The sequence below is a fragment of the Xiphophorus couchianus genome, chromosome 11 (assembly GCF_001444195.1).
Source record: "Xiphophorus couchianus chromosome 11, X_couchianus-1.0, whole genome shotgun sequence".
Lineage (NCBI taxonomy): Eukaryota > Metazoa > Chordata > Actinopteri > Cyprinodontiformes > Poeciliidae > Xiphophorus > Xiphophorus couchianus.
The window spans coordinates 2,027,304-2,043,470 of NC_040238.1; the positions used below are offsets into that span (position 1 = coordinate 2,027,304).

The 16,167-nt window shown below is 41.6% G+C and overlaps 1 protein-coding gene across 3 annotated transcripts in view; it reads right to left on the minus strand.

The window, feature by feature from the left end:
• Positions 1-16,167, minus strand: part of uvssa (UV-stimulated scaffold protein A) — a 34,804-nt gene that overhangs the window by 9,548 nt on the left and 9,089 nt on the right. For all 3 annotated transcript variants that reach the window (XM_028031418.1, XM_028031420.1, XM_028031419.1), the window contains exon 9: positions 5,270-5,381. In XM_028031418.1, the coding sequence (XP_027887219.1) occupies positions 5,270-5,381 (112 nt within the window). The remainder of the gene's footprint in view (positions 1-5,269; positions 5,382-16,167) is intronic.

A 16,167-nucleotide genomic window follows, 5' to 3' on the forward strand; every position in this document is an offset into this window, starting at 1 on the left:
TCTCTTAGCGACATACCAGAAGCTTCACCAACATATTCATGCAATAAAATATTAACCCAGTTATGCAGAATTACGTGAAAAGTGCACAAGTGCCCAAAAAACTCTTTTTAAAAATGTATGGCTTTCCAGTCATGTGTTAAGACATTGTGAGGAAACACAATCCTGAAGGACTGGGATAGTCTATACAGTTGGGAATGTTTTTCTGGTCTCTCAGTCAGGAACTTAAAAATCCAGAGACAGGAAGCAGATCTTCCTCTATTAGGCCTCTCCCATATTTAATCTGAAGTCTCAAAATCAGCTCTCACTGACGTAGTCGTGTGATGAACATTGCATCATCTTATTGGCAGGGAGGCGTCCTCCCCTTCTCCATACCAGCCCTGGCCCTTGTACAAAGCTCTATGTGATGTGTTGTGTGATTGGTCAGACGTTTGTAGGTGTGTTTTGTGCAGAAATGTCCTCAGACAGAAATGTTGATATTTCGCTTCAACTGGTTCGTTTTCACTATCCAGTTTTTGAGAAGCATTTGCAGACATAGTAAGGAAATACACAGAAAGCGTTGTACTGTGTAACACAACTTCTGATCAGGACCTGGTTCATTGGAGATGGGTTATTGTTTTCTAGATGAGGTGGAAGCTTATGGTCAAAAGTTAATGCACATTTCACCTGCTAAAATCACAGCGCCTTCTAGTGGCCTGGCATGACAACTACAGCTGACTTAAGGTGGTCTCGTGGTGATCTCATCTAAACGTGGAACTTTTCCCCAATCAGCATCCGAAAATATGGGCATTGTGTGTGTGTGTGTGTGTGTGTGTGTGTGTGTGTGTGCGTGTGTGTGTGTGTGTCTCTGGCTGTCTGTCCTGTTACAGACCTACAGTATATGTTACAGTCTTGTGACCAATTAGCAAAACCCAAAATACATGTTCATAATGTCCCAATGTATTCATAATCAGGATGAAAGTTGCAAAATAGCGTAGTGTTTGTCACAGGACATGGTTTATTTTGACACAGTTTACACTAGAAAGTTATAGCAAACACAGCATATATGTCAATGGTTAAGAGACTATTATCCCCACCTCACTTGTCCTTAACCCCCTACCCCATTCTCTCGCTGACAGAGGGTAAAATACACACTCAATCTGCTCCTTTTAGAGCGCCGAATGGCACGGCTTTGACTGGATGTTGTGGATGTTAAGACGCACAGATCAATGTAGGAAATGTGTATTGTATGTGTGTGTGGGTATGTGTGTTTGCAAGAAGGTTGTTGAAGAAAAAAGTGTGGAAAACAGGGGAGTGGGGAGCGGTGTTACCACAGCTCAAGAAAAAGCTGGTGGAAAAGCAGAAAGAAGTATTGATCTTCCAGGGTTAAGCAGGGCCTGTAATTAAAATGTTAATTTGAGAAAGAGAGCTAGTGTCCTGACAGCAGAGGGAGGGATAAGAGACCTGATAACCAGAAAGACAGAACAGAAAGGAAGGTAGAGACAGAGAGAGAGAGAAAAAGAGACTAAGGATAAGAAGGAGGAATACTGAGACAAGAATGAAATTTGCAAATATACTTACTTATAAAGTAATAAAGACAGAGATGAAAGCAGTCAACACACTGATATGATAAGAAGCAGAATTGCTGCTGTAGGTTTCTGAAACTGTAAGCTGCTGCAGAGTCACGGAAAACAAAACGGAACAGCACTTCAGTAATAATGTGGTAACAAGCATGTGGTACCAAAGGGGGAATTATTACAGAGGTAGCCTCAGATTTGGGCTTTTTTGATTCTCATCTGGGTTTCCTCAAAGCCTCATTTTTGGACCAAGGTCAGACTGTAGCCTTACAGCCTCTCCTTCCATGTCCATGCAACACACAACTTCATATTTCAACAACAAAGGCACAGTCCATAACAATCATAGAGTCTGCAATATGACAGTGGAAGGGTTAGGAATACCTTTATCGGTTTAGTCCCAAAACTCTAAAGGAAAAGAAAAGCACTGCTACTGACACAGAAACCTAAAGGGTAAAACACACCAACAGCGTCTGATGTGTGTCAAAGAACACGCCCGTATCGTTTTCTATCAAACCCCCACCAGCTGCCAAGAGCACAACTGTGCTCCAGCTGTGCTTTTTGGCTCGACTCTTTCGGCACCAAAACTGAATGCAGCAGAAACCAAAACACTGCAGCCAAAGCCCCAAACCGTCTGTCCATCTCCCACTTCATCCCACCATCACAGCTAGATATTGAAATTCCTTTGCATAAGGCAGAGACTGATCCCCAAACCAATGGGGTCACCCCACCTTTTTTCTGGTGAGATCCATGGCCTCAGACTTTAGAGACCAGCATGGTTGGTCTGAAGTCAAACAGTCGAAATGAGGTCATGTGGTTGCCGGTTGCTTGTTTTCGCGCTAACCCTGCATGGTCCACAAGATCCACCGAGCTGAGAGGTCCAACTGTATGCACTTCCTCATGGCCTCTGACCATTCCTCCTCAAAACTGTCTCTCCTGTTCTCTGGCTGAATAATCTAATTATAGAAGTTAAGTAGCTGAGGCTATTTTCTGCATAAACAAACACACCCATACATTTTTGACCGATCACACAATAGTTTCCCATGCAAATAGTCGGGATCTTCACCCGGGTGGCTGTGACAAGATTTTCGTCACGTAACTGTGACAATGAGAACCGATTCTGACATATGGGCCCAATCATGAGGGCCTTTTACAGGACGTTTTCCACTCCAGTGCATGCTGGAGGTCAGGACCTGAAGATGCCAACAGAAACACATTATCTGCAAAAGGAAAGATGATAAACGGATATTCTCTCCTCTCTGTGACTACTACTATTATTATTATTATTATTATTATTAAGTTTGTTTGATAGAGACAGACACACAAGGACATAGACAAACTGAGCAAAACAGCAGTCCCATGTTTGCGTCATAGTGCAATAGCAACGGCTAATTCGCAGCACTTGTCCATAGATGGGCTTTTAAAAAGTACCTCTTAAAAACTGAAGTGATAATCATTTCAAATAGCACAACATAATGTTGACAACATTTACAAACAAACAGGGAAACATAAAACATTAAAAATAGACACGTTTTTGATATAACCAGAGTTTTGTTTGTTTCGTGAACATACTAAAACTGGTTACGGACTTTAAATCAACAGGAAGTGAGTTCCAAACTGCAGATCCTCTCACGGACAGAGCACTTTGAGCAAAATTGGTTCTTCGAAAGGGGACCTTTCACTACACCCTGACATCCTGCCCACCAACTCCACAATCAGGACTCATGACGATAGGACAGTTCCACATTAACTAGGTTAAGTTTCCATATTGGTGTCTTCACTGGTACCAGTAGAAACAAAAATACAACAGGTGGCTACAGGTTTTTCAAAATGCTGGTCGTGGCCAACAGCAGCAAGATGGAACCATAAACAAAACTGACTGGGTTTTTTATGTATGTTAATACGTTTTCAAAGCAATGGACTTATGAGCTACACAAATAACTGTATTTTGTCCTGGATAAAGAAGTCTAATGAACAAACAATATGTTTATTTAAAAAAAACTGACAAAAGCAAAACTGATGATGGACCTAAAAGATTTTTCATAACTACATATAATGAATAAAATACAGGCAACAACAGGAAGGACCATTCCTTGTTATTCAAGCAAGACAGCAGCAGGATGGCATGTGAGAGAGAGTGTGAGAGTGGGTGGTACAATCTAGGTGCAGGGCTAATAGGGGCTCATTAAAGAGGTTGCATTGTTAATTTGGTATGGCCCCTCTAGATCATTACCTAACCCTACTAATCACCCCGACACAGACACATAGACACAGCTGCTTTGGGCCCAGCAGATACAATCTAATTACTCTGGCTTCTAATTGATTAGTAATGGAAGGAGGAGGAAGTAGAGAGGGGCGGGATCGCAGGTAAAGTAAAGCCTCGACCTGAAAGGAATGATTCGCTGAGAAGGAGAGGAGTTTTTGCCATAGGTCGAAGGTCATCTGCCCCAGGCCAAAATAACATGGCTGACCCAGCAATAACTGTAATACTGTGCCATTAACACAGACATATATATAAAAAGAAGCCTCACAATTGAAAACATACAAGTTTCCATACAACCCATGTGAATGATGGTTCAATATGGCTGACAATGGAGGACCAGAGTGGCTTTGGGGTTTCCTGTTGCCTGGAGATTCTACCTCCTGTCTAAGAGAAATAGTAAAGACACTCCAACATCACCTCATACTTAGAAAACAGCATGTTGTTCTAGCGCTGACATAGCAATTACATAAACACTCACTTGGTCATTGACCTGAACACGTGACCTCTTACCCAGTGTGTTGCCTGGAGGCTGAACATGCTCCATACAGACCAGGTCGCTGTGAAGGTGTATTCTATGTATCAGTATTGTTCCGATAAACCTGGGCCAATATTAATAGCCGATACCTACGTCCATCTTGTTGCCGTTTGTTTCTGGAGGGGGATGGGAAGACGTTGGTCATGTATTATCTATTTGGTCATGTTACAGTGATATTGATGCAGCAAAGGATTGTGGGGTGCTAAACTGAAGCAGAGAAGCAGTGGTGGTAATTTTTTTATTCAGGTGTCAAAAGGGTAGTGAAATAGACATAAAATGTAAAATCTGTCAGTTACAGGCCATAACAGCAATATTAATAATGGATGCTGATATCAGCCCAAATTTTCACATCAGTGCATCTGTAAAATAAAGGTTTAGAAAGTCTCTTTTAGAGCTACTCTTGTTCTGCTGTCTAACCTCGGTTCTTTTGGTCATTTGTATGTCTGCTGGTCTCATATGTTGGAGGGAAACAAAACATCAAAAATATCAAATCTTTGTCTTGATTGTACCTTGACTGACTACGGATGAACACTGGCCTTTAACTCTGGCATGTTATGTGATGTGCATTGTCCCTCTTGATATTTATAAACAACAACAATATTCAAAAAGTGATAAAAATATTAAAACATAGAATGAGGTTTCTGGCTAGAAGAAATCATCCTTTATTTGTATGGTTAATTGTGATTATGAGGCCAAAGAGCAGCTTTGTTCCTGGTTTTCAGACACTTGTGCTGAAACTCACTTAAACTCTTTACCTGCTGTCTGTCAGCTGCCTCTTTGAAGCCCGACTGAGTGTTTGTTTACCAAGCGTGTGAAGATCTGAGCAGATTAAGGCAGCTTCAGATCTCCTTTTGTAGCTGCCGCTCAGTGTTTATGCACGTGTGTGTGGATCAGTGTGTGTGTTTGTACTGGTAAACTGACCATACTCTGCTCGGAGATGCTCAGGAATGTGTGGCTCGTATCCTTCTTTCTCTGGAACCTCTTCAAACTCGTCATCGTCATCGTCCTCCTCTCCGTCTGAGGTAGCCTTCATCTGAGGAAGAGAAGGAAACACGTAGCGGTTTTTAACCTTAGAAAGACAAAAAAATAAAAAATCGCTGCCATACAAAAGGAAAGCTGTGTAGTGTACGTCAATGTAACAATGCCCACATATTAGTAACTTTGCTTCTTATCACTCACTTTGCCAGGTACAGTATACCATGTTTCAGAGAACTGAAGTGGTAATGCAAGAATTATGAATATTTAATATGAAGTCTAGATCAGGAAACTCAAACTCTGAACTAGAGGTAAGATATCCATAATCATATTACTGATCTGTTACTGATAGTAACATATGTTTTATACATATTTATACCTGTATATGTTTAGCTTTTACCATTTATCTCTTTTCTTTAATCCACACAGGGTCAGAATATACATCCACTGATCCCTCAGCAGGATACAGATACACAGCATTCTTTTTGCAGCCTTCAACAAGCTTCAGGCTGAATATTGGAGCTCTCTTCTTAGTAGAACTGGACCAATCCTTATTGTACAATAGTCAATAAGGGGATTCTAGAGCAGTCCCCCAAAACAGAAGCAGTCTTATTTATCAGTTTGTAGGGGTGCACTGATAAATCAACCCCGATTTTCCTTCATCTTGGGAGATCTTATCTACCTCTGCAAAGGTCTGAAAATCAGCCACTGCCAACATTTGCTCTGCCATGAGACAGACAGACAGACAGACAGACCACCAGGTTATGCATGTTGTTAACAAGAGTTATTCCACTGTAGCCAAATTAGTGACTCTTTTCCTATATTTAGCAACTTTACAAAAAAATTGGTATTGACCAAATCAGACCCTTAATGTCAGACTTTTTAAATATTGGTCAGACAACTACAGTTGGTGCATCCTTATCAGAAGACATTCAAAAAAGTTGATATTAATGTTAAAATAAATCCAATGTCCGATTTGTATTTGAGATGTTGGACTGTAAGCTCAGTCTTTATTGGTAGAGTGCTGGTTGTGTAAAGATGGAGGGTTTCCTCCTTCATAAAGCATGGAGCGCTGTAATGAAGGAGAGCAGTTTCAACCCGTTTCCAGCAGATCAATCCACCTTGGCCACCCTTAAAGCTCTCCAACTGACAATAAACTCTGTTACTGTAAGTGTGAGTTTTTATGGTAATGAAAAACAACACTGTGTGTCATTGATTTATTCTTCTTTAAACAGCCTCTGGCTTCAGACAGACACGGTGGTCGTTTCAGGAAGTTTGGGCACAGTGAGAAAAATGCTCCAACTAATACTTCTAAATACTCATAGCATCAAACAAAGAAATAGAAATCCATTCTAAGCAGATGACACAGAGAAGGCTGAACAGAAACAGGACGTGTGATGTCTTTGTGTTAGAGGGGAGAGAACGGGGGGGGGGGGTTAATGATGTCTGAATATGTGTGTGAGTGTGTGTTTGATGATCAGCCATCAGTGGGGAGCTAAATTTATGGTTTTTAATTTCCTGGTGAGGTTGTTAGCTGATGGTTGGGCTACAATGCAGAACACAACACTCCTGTACAGAGAGGGTCATTTCCATTACACAAATGTGCATGTGTGTGTGTGTGTGTGTGGGTTTGGAGAGGGGGGAGGGGGGTGGTTGCTGAGGATGGACACACATCACACACACACACACACTCCAGCTCAGCAGCATCATAATCATGGTGATTAGCGTTATGAGGAGTAGTAAAACCTAACGTTAAACTAACATCTTATTCCCACAGGCTCCTTTATCATTCACTCATTTCATTTGCGTGAGCATGTGCATGTAGGCGTGTGTGTGTGTGTGTGTCGGGTTGTGTGTGTGTGTGTTACAAGGCTGCTGCGTTTCTGCAGATAAAGACCATTAACATGTTTGAATTAGTTTACAAATGATGAGTTTGTGAATGATGACTAAAAACACCCTCCCCCACCACACTCACACACACACATCCCCACATGCCCACCCCCACGTCCCCACACCCACACACACACACACAGCCATGGTTAGCGGACAGAGTCAGCTAACCATGTCACCAGCCTGGATGGGCAGCTCTCGAGGCGGCATGCAGAGAACAATTAAAACCGTTTATATTACAACACTTGCTGTTCAGTTAACAAGCAACTAAACAATTAAAGGCTAATTAGGACTCATTAACGCTCCCACAACACACACACTGAGGGAGGTCTATGAGTCAGAGATATTATGACATGTGAAGTGTGCACACACACACCCCTACACACCTTGTGTAAATCTCTGCCAACTCTGTACTTGATGTTCAGTTGTTCACTCATTTGGTAGGCTTGTCTGTAATCATCATTTGAGAATAAACATCATATATGATCTATAACAATCTGCAGCAATCAAACCGGAACTGGAGGAAACTGCAGCTGATTACAGCCACTCCAGTTTATAGAAAACTGCTGAAGTAGCCCTTTACCAGAGAGTCCCTTTACCTGGTTTCCTTTCTGGGTTGTCCTGGTTTTTTGTCTTAAAAGTTACTAGATAGAGCAACAAAGTTGCTAAGTTGGCAACAGTGGGATGAGAATAGTTAACCTCAGATGATGATGTGACCTTTGGGGTCAGTCCTCTCTCACAAAATAGCAAAAGGGGACAGCAGCAGAGCACTGCAGAGAGAGATAATATCTATTTCCTATGTAAATATGGGCTGATCTGCTAAAGGAAACCAGGACCGATTTCCATCCTCAGTGGACCGTAAACAGATGCCCTATAGACACATTCTCCCATCTAAGCTCAGGATCTGTTCAGCTCATCCAGAGTCGTCTGTATTAGAGCCCCTTTCTCTAGTTCATCTTTTCTTATAGATAGGCTGAAGCCTTTTTATGCGTCATTTTGCAATTATTTCTGATGCTGCGTCACATAAAATCCCCTCCCCAACATTCACTGACACTTGTGCACAAGGGTGTAGGTGCGTTTGCACGGCGCCGCATGTTGAGCTCCAATTGTCTGTTTGGCATTTTTCCTCAATAACTTTCAAAGTTTTTCCAGTTTCAGATTGAACGACATGGGCAGCTCAAAGAAGCAAACTCCATTTCTGCTGACTCAAACAACATCCATACAAATGATTCTTTTATTTCTGGGGGGGAAAAATCTGTTTAAGTGAATGAAAGTGAGGTTTGAGATACTGTGTCTCCGTCTTATTTATTCTCCTACAGAAAGAGCAGACAAAGCTGTTAAACAACGTGTAACATTTTAAACACCAGAGCAAACTTTCTCCATTACTCCATGCCTCTGCAACAATTATTCATCCTCAGAGAGCAATGGATTCACTTCCAGCACACGTACACAGCCATGCACGCTGATATAGTCTCTATAGGTTTTGTGCTTGTCTACTTTAATCCCAGCTGGTTTATTCTGCTCTGATCAATGACCCTTAGGTAAGAAGTGATCACCCAGCTGGAGGAAAATCCTGCCCTAACATCATCCCTTTTCCCCTGCTTTCTGCCTCTTTGTCTCTAATTCACCCTAATTTAAGCCTGATAGCATCAAGTGCTGTCGCGCGGCCTGGCAGAGCTGTAAGTCTTACAGCAGGATTAGCTTTCCTCCAGAAACATTTTGCTGACGGCCGGCGCAGCTAAAATATGGCCTCCATTCCCCCACATGGCTGCGCGAGGGGCTGCTTTGCATTTTAACGAAGCTTTGGTTTATTCTCCAGGACACACGCTCGCGGGGAGAAAACCCCACGCAGGAGATAAAAACTGCTGCTGTAAATGAAACTCGAGATTCAGCAGACAAATTAGAAGTGATGCTTTGGGTAAAGCAAAGCCATGAGTCACTATAATAGGAAAAGGACAGAACAAATATTGGTTACTCTAACATTAAAAACCAGGCCAGGTAGAAATAAAAAGAGTTCCAGAATCCAGCTGAATAAATAAGAAAAGTTGTTAAAGTAAAACAGGATGATGCGTTACTGTAATGGCAAAGATAAAATAGACCCTAAAAGGGAAAGTAAGGAATAGAGAAAGCCAATCAGATCTTCAGCAGAAAATTCTAAGAGATTTGTTCAGGGCCAGACAGACAAGCCAGTTAGGCCCCAGAGGGCTTTATAGGTAAACATGAATTCTCCAACTTTGGTATGGAGAGACTTAATTTGTTTTCCTGAACTTTATTCAATTACTCTATTGTGAACAAGAAAGGCAACTACGAATCAGCTGATACCAAATATCTGGATGTCACAAAGAGACCACGGTCCAGTATGACAACCTTCAACCTATTATAACACCATATAATCACTTTGCCTGCTTGTCCAGCTGCTGCCTAAATACAACAAGGTGTCCATGGATCATTAAAATGTCTTATACTCATGTATCTAAAATTAAGACTATAATCTAATGAAATAATGTATGTTTATCCTAAATTTGTTAACTACAGGTGTTAAATTTTTTTGTGACAGGACTATTTAATCGAGATTTTTTTTTTTTTGTGGAACTTTTCTGTCAGGTATAGGTTTGAGTTTTGTGTTATCAATTGCATTCTTTGTTTCAAGTCATTTCTGGCAAATGGTAACTTGCTGCTAATATGCCGTTGCTAAGTAGGTCTTTGTTTGCTCTGGGGGTCAGAGGAGTGGAGGGCAACGAACGGCAGTGACAGGAAAAAGTCATCGCCACTTGGTGTGAGACACAACACACCATAAGTGACATAAAATCTTTAGACTTTCTTGCGTTGCGACACCAGCCCATGTGTGCATGACAACGAGTAATGAGCTCAAAATTTCACGAGTAATGTCATAGGTTGCTTGGCTGGAGGAGAAGAAGCGATTGTCACCTCATGGTGGAAGTTCTATAGGAAATGAACGAAGGAGGAGCAAAGTCGCCTCTCGCGTGTCGAGCCCTTTCAGAGCTTCTGTTCATTTTGTCTTTCCCACTGGCTCACTTTTGTTGCCAGCCCGTACCAGGGTAGGTGTATTCTATGGAAAAAAACTTTCAAGTTTGGCACTATGTTAAAGCTGTTGAGGGACATATGACTCCTTCATATTGATCATTTCTTTTTGGTCTTATATTTCATTCAAGGTGGCATTGAAAAGGTTTTAAAAAGTCTTAAATTTGACTTGCTGAAAACTGCAGATAACCTGTATCACATATGTAAAAATAAAATACAATATTAAATATATATATAGGGCTGCACAGTGGAGCAGTTTGCAGCAAGAAAGTCCTGGGTTCAATTCTGGCCCAGGATCTTTCTGCACGGAGTTTCCATGTTCTCCCTGTACATGCATGGGTTCTCTCTGGGTACTCCGGCTTCCTCCCACAGTACAAAAACGACTGTCAGGTTAATTGGTCTCTCTAAATTCTCCTTAGGTGTGAGTGTGTGTGTGTGCATGGTTGTTTGTCCTGTCTGTCTCTGTGTTGCCCTGCGACAGACTGGCAACCTGTCCAGGGTGACCCTGCCTCTTGCCCGGAACGTTAGCTGGAGATAGACACCAGCACCTCCCGACCCCCGACTAGGGACAAGGGTTTTAGAAAATGGATGGATGGATGGAAATATATATATATATATATATATATATATATATATATATATAGTATATACATATGTAACATAGTTAATTTGTAATTAACATAGTTAATTACAAACTTATTGATTAAAATATTTAAAATTGTAGAGTATGATCATCATAACAAGATCTAATTAATTCATCTTTCTTAGGAATTACCTTAAAAATGTTCCTTGACTATAATCGTTTTTTAAGCGAGTGAAAAGTGTAGCAGCCTTTTCCCAGTTGAGTAATAGTGTGCAGCAACAGGTCAGGGAGGGGAATCACTGTATGATCAGAGGAAAAGCTCACTCCTGTCACAAATATTCTAACATCTAAATTTGGCCACCACAGGTGTCTCCCTCTCAGCACCACCTCACCCTGCCTCTGCCTCCACCTTCCCCTTCAGTAAGCTCTGCTTTACAGAGCTGATGTGAGGGCGCCACCTCGGACAACTGCTTCCCTGACTTCATTTGTCTCTTGGCAAGTTTGATGACACTGTGTTTAAAAACCCATTCAATCTTATAAACCAAAAATTAAATGTAGTCGACTGTGATGGGCACTCAGTGCATCTGCTATTTATATGCTAATGTACACTTGGCCTGCCAAGGTCTGGCAAATTATTACTGCACAGCCATAAGTCAGGTGTATGGCAGAGGGGGACGGGGCAGGGGGGAAGGGTGGGTGGGCAATGCATAGCACAGGCAAAAGCAGAGGGGGGGAGGAGGACGAGGAGTAAGTAAAAGGAGAGGGAGGAGTAGGAGGAAGGAGGAGAGGAACGGAGAGCATGAGGAGGTGAAAAAGACGTTGGAGATGTCTCCATTGTCATTTCTGACAAGTTAATAAAGCTCTCCACCTGGCTGAACACACACACACTAACACACACACTCAGGGCCTAGATGATTTCATTTCACATTTAAAAGCTAAAATGGAAAATGTCTTTTTGGGAAACTGAATGTCTCCAGTGTCACTATTTCTAAAACACAGGAACTCTATATTGTGTTCCAAAATATTATGCAAGTGATATTTTCTCAGATTTTCTTAAATGGTCAATGCAAATGATGGTCAGTATAATTTTCAAGTCATGAACTATTACAGTATAAATTAAATTTTACTGAGCAAAGCTCCCCATGAGAACAGTTTAAAAAAAATAAAATAAAAATCTCAAAATGCACTGTTCCAAATTATTATGCACAGCAGATTTTCTGAACATTTTATGGATTATGAAGAACTGCAAACGGTCATTCTTTGAATGTGCAGCATTAAGTGGTCACATGTACTAAAATCAAAAGTTATTTTAACAGAGCGAGTTACATGTTAACATAGGACCTTCTTTGAAATCACAGCACAATTCTTGATCCATTGAACTTGTGAGTTTGTGGAAAGTTTCTGCTTGAATTTCTTTGCAGGATGTCAGAAAACCTTCCCAGAGCTGCTGGTTTGATATGAACTGCATTCTACCCTCAGATCTTCTGCTTGAGGAAACTCCAAAGGTTCTCAATAGGGTTGAGGTCAGAGGTCAGAGGAGGATGGTGACCACACCATGAGTTTCTCCCTTTTTATGCACATAGCAGCCAATGACACAGTGGTATTCCTTGCAGCATTACATGGTGCATTGTCATGCATGAAGATGATTTTGCTACAGATGGTATGACTCTTCTTTTTGAACCATGAAAGAAAGTGATCAGTCAGAAAGTCCATCTACTTTGCTGAGGTCATTTTCACACCTTCATGGACTCTGAAGGGGCCGACCAATGATTCTCTCCCCAGGATTTCGGCCCAAAAAATGACTCCACCACCTCCTTGCTGATGTCACAGCCATGTTGGGATGTGGTGGTCATCCACCACCACATCCACTACTGCGTCCATCTGGACCATCCAGGGTTGCACAGCAATCATCAGTGAACAAGTCTATTTGAAAATTAATCTTCATGTATGGCTGGGCATACTGTGACAGTTTCTGCTTGTGAGCTCTGGTTAGTGGTGGCCCAATAGTAGGTTGATGCACCACAAGCCTCTGGAGGATCCTCCACCTTGAGGTTCCAGAGGAACCAGCAGCTTCAAATAACTGTTTGCTGCTTTGTAAGGGGATTTTAACAGCTGCTCTCTTAATCTGATGAATTTGAATGAACAGAACCCTTCCTCATTCTGCCTTTATCTGTACAAACCCATCTTTGTTCTGAATCAGCCACAAATCTCTTCACAAAACGATAACGCTTCAGTTTTTGTTAAATATCTAATGTTTTCATACCTTGTCATACGGCACTACACTATCTGATGATTTTCGTCAGCAGAGAAATCCTTTCTCTTTCCCATATTGCTTGAAACCTGTGGCCTGCTTAATAATGTGGAGCATCCTTCTTAAATAGATTTCCTTTAATTGAGTTCACCAGACAAACTAATCAACCAGCTCTCTGAAATTAATTATAGTGAATCAAAGAGCCCTGACACACAATACCATCTATAAATTTAATAGCACAACAAAAAATGTATCTTTATGACACTTAAATCCAATTTGCAAAACAATTTGGAACACAGTGTAGAGAGCCAATGAACTTAATAAAGACCTCTGACAGACCACACTCCCCACAATGCCATTCAAAAAGGTCAATGATACAAATATAATGCATAGAAAGTCCCTCTGCTTGGGACACTGGTCATGGAAGGACAACAAAGAAGGTAACAGTTAAGAGTCTGACGATGAAAAAGGAAGTGGGGTAATCATTATTTCAACATGAAAACTGAGTTAAGGCTCCTGCATACTTCACCTGAAGTCCAGCAGTTGAAACACACCTTTCATACAACAGCTCAGACCACCTGGAGGACACTCCCCCCGCTCCAGTATATGTTATGCCTCTACCCAAAGGGGCTCGGGGTTCCCACTGCCCCCTGCATTCTCTATTTTGTTTTCATAAAACAGTCACAGACAGAGCACCACACTGTTCTGCAGACTGCTTCCTCCATGCATAACAACAATACAATTTCCATTCAGGAGTTTTTAATCATTTGACAGACTTTTAATAGTTCTTTAGTGAAGATTCATACAAATGTACATAATTCCTTTTTACCTCACAAAAGCATTCTTTAAAAGTATTCATGTCTCCTGCAGGTAGAAAACCAGATAGTTGAAGTGGACTAGTTGAAGCAAAATATCAACACTGCTGTCCGAGTTCATTTCTGCATAAAATATGTCCACAAACTTCTGACCAATCACACAACACTTCACAGAGCTCTGCTGTAATAGTTCGACTCGGGTCTGATGGAAGGCTCTCTGCGAACAAAACGATGCAGTTTTTGTTGCACGTCTACGTCAATGAGAGCCGATTCCAACACTTTAGATGAAGAATGTGGGAGCCTTTAGGAACAGCGGTGGATTGATGTGGCCTTTCTCAACCTCCAACCTACTACCTAGTTAACACTTTCAGGCACTCTGTCGTATCCATCTCTTCTAACTCCTCTCTCATATTAATCTACACAGATCTCACTCCCTGACCTGGACTCGGCCATTTTGAAATATTTGTTCTGTTCATTAGGCTCGAGGTGTGCTCTATGCAATTGATTTGAACATATTTACAAACTAATTAGGCCTAAAGCTTCCCATGGAGTCTGACCTATTCAAGGCTTGATTTGCCACAACATCCCACATCTCTATTACCACCTTGCACTTCTATTCATTACTACCTTGAAAAGATCCCCTGGGATGTCCCTCTAATGAGAAAAAGCTCTGCACTCCTCGCTCGCTCTTTCTCTATCTCTCTCTATGTAACGTCTCCACATTATTCCTCTCAACCCCCTCTCTACCTAAAACACACTGAAGAGGCCTTTGTCTCTGGGGAGCAGTCAGCTTATATGATGTATAAGGTGACATCTTTATTTCACTAACCTATCCTGGCAGGTCTATTAGCCGGCTCGGAGCTTCCCAAACCTTTTCCTGTCAAAGAGCTTATTCTCAACTGTCTGCTCCACTTCCCCCTCCCGGTCTGTCTCAATCTGTGATTAAAAGAGTCGTTATGATACATTCTCGCCCCCCTGCCAACGGGAGATTATTCCATTTCATTTCAACGTGTATTCTGAGCGACACCTGAAAGGTCGATCATGCCACACAGAGTGTCCCGAGGCCCAACTGGGCTTCTGAAGCCCACAATCCCAGTTTAGCCCTGTGGTAAGGGATATAAGACTATCTCAGCGATAGCCAGTCTCTCCTCCTTCGTCCTAATTCCCCCAGGACAGTCCCAGTGGATCCATCAGTTCCAATTTGGAAACCATTTCTTTCCCACTATCAAGAGACCTCAGATGGAACCAGACTGTGATTTACCATTTTATAACTCTAACAGCAGAGCCAGCCTTTATTCTGATCCCATTTCCATCCACTCATGTTGGGCATATTCTAACTCTTTTTAACAAACTCCGATCATTTTTACATTTTGTGAATTACAGAAAATCAACCCGAAATTCGAACTTATGAACCCAATTATTGTTTTTCATTAATGCTGCAGTTAATTGCTGCATAAAGTGCCTTCCAAAAGTCCTCATGACCAGGAAATGCTTACATTATGTGACAGACCAGTATGTTAAAATAAAGAAAATGTAGACATGTCTTAATCTTTTGTGTGCATAAAAGTGTACTCAGCCTCCCTGAGTCAATACTTTGAAAAATGATCTGTTACTGCAGTCACAGGTGAATCTGCTTTGTTATGCCTCCATCTCTGTAGATCCAGAAATTATGCCATTTTTTCAGGCAGGACAGGGGGGAATTATTAAACTGAGTCAGACTGTAAAGTGGATATATATATGAACAATTTTCAGTACTACCAACAGACTGTATTTTGAACTTTGACTGTGCCACATCAACATATGATCTAAACCAGGGGTCTCAAACTCCAGGCCTCGAAGGCCGCAGTCCTGCAGTTTTAAATGTGCCACAGGTACAAAACACTGGAATGAAATGGCTTAATGACCTCCTCCTTGTGTAGATCAGTTCTCCAGAGCCTTAATGACCTAATTATTCTGTTCAGGTGTGGTGCAGCAGAGGCACATCTAAAAGTTGCAGGACTGCGGCCCTCGAGGACTGGAGTTTGAGACCCCTGATCTAAACCATTCTGCTGTAGCTCCAGTACTGTGCTTAGAGGTTCTGAAAGATGATTCTTTGCATCAATCTCCAGGATTATCCTGGTGAAAGACTGACCTGTTGCTGTTCCATTGTTAGTTTTATTGCGCTGTGGCTTTTTCCTATTAGTTTGTGGTTGTGTGCTGTTGCCTTGCAACTTTGTGCTGCTGCCTGGTGGCTTTGGCAATTGTTGTGGTGTTGTGGCTTTTG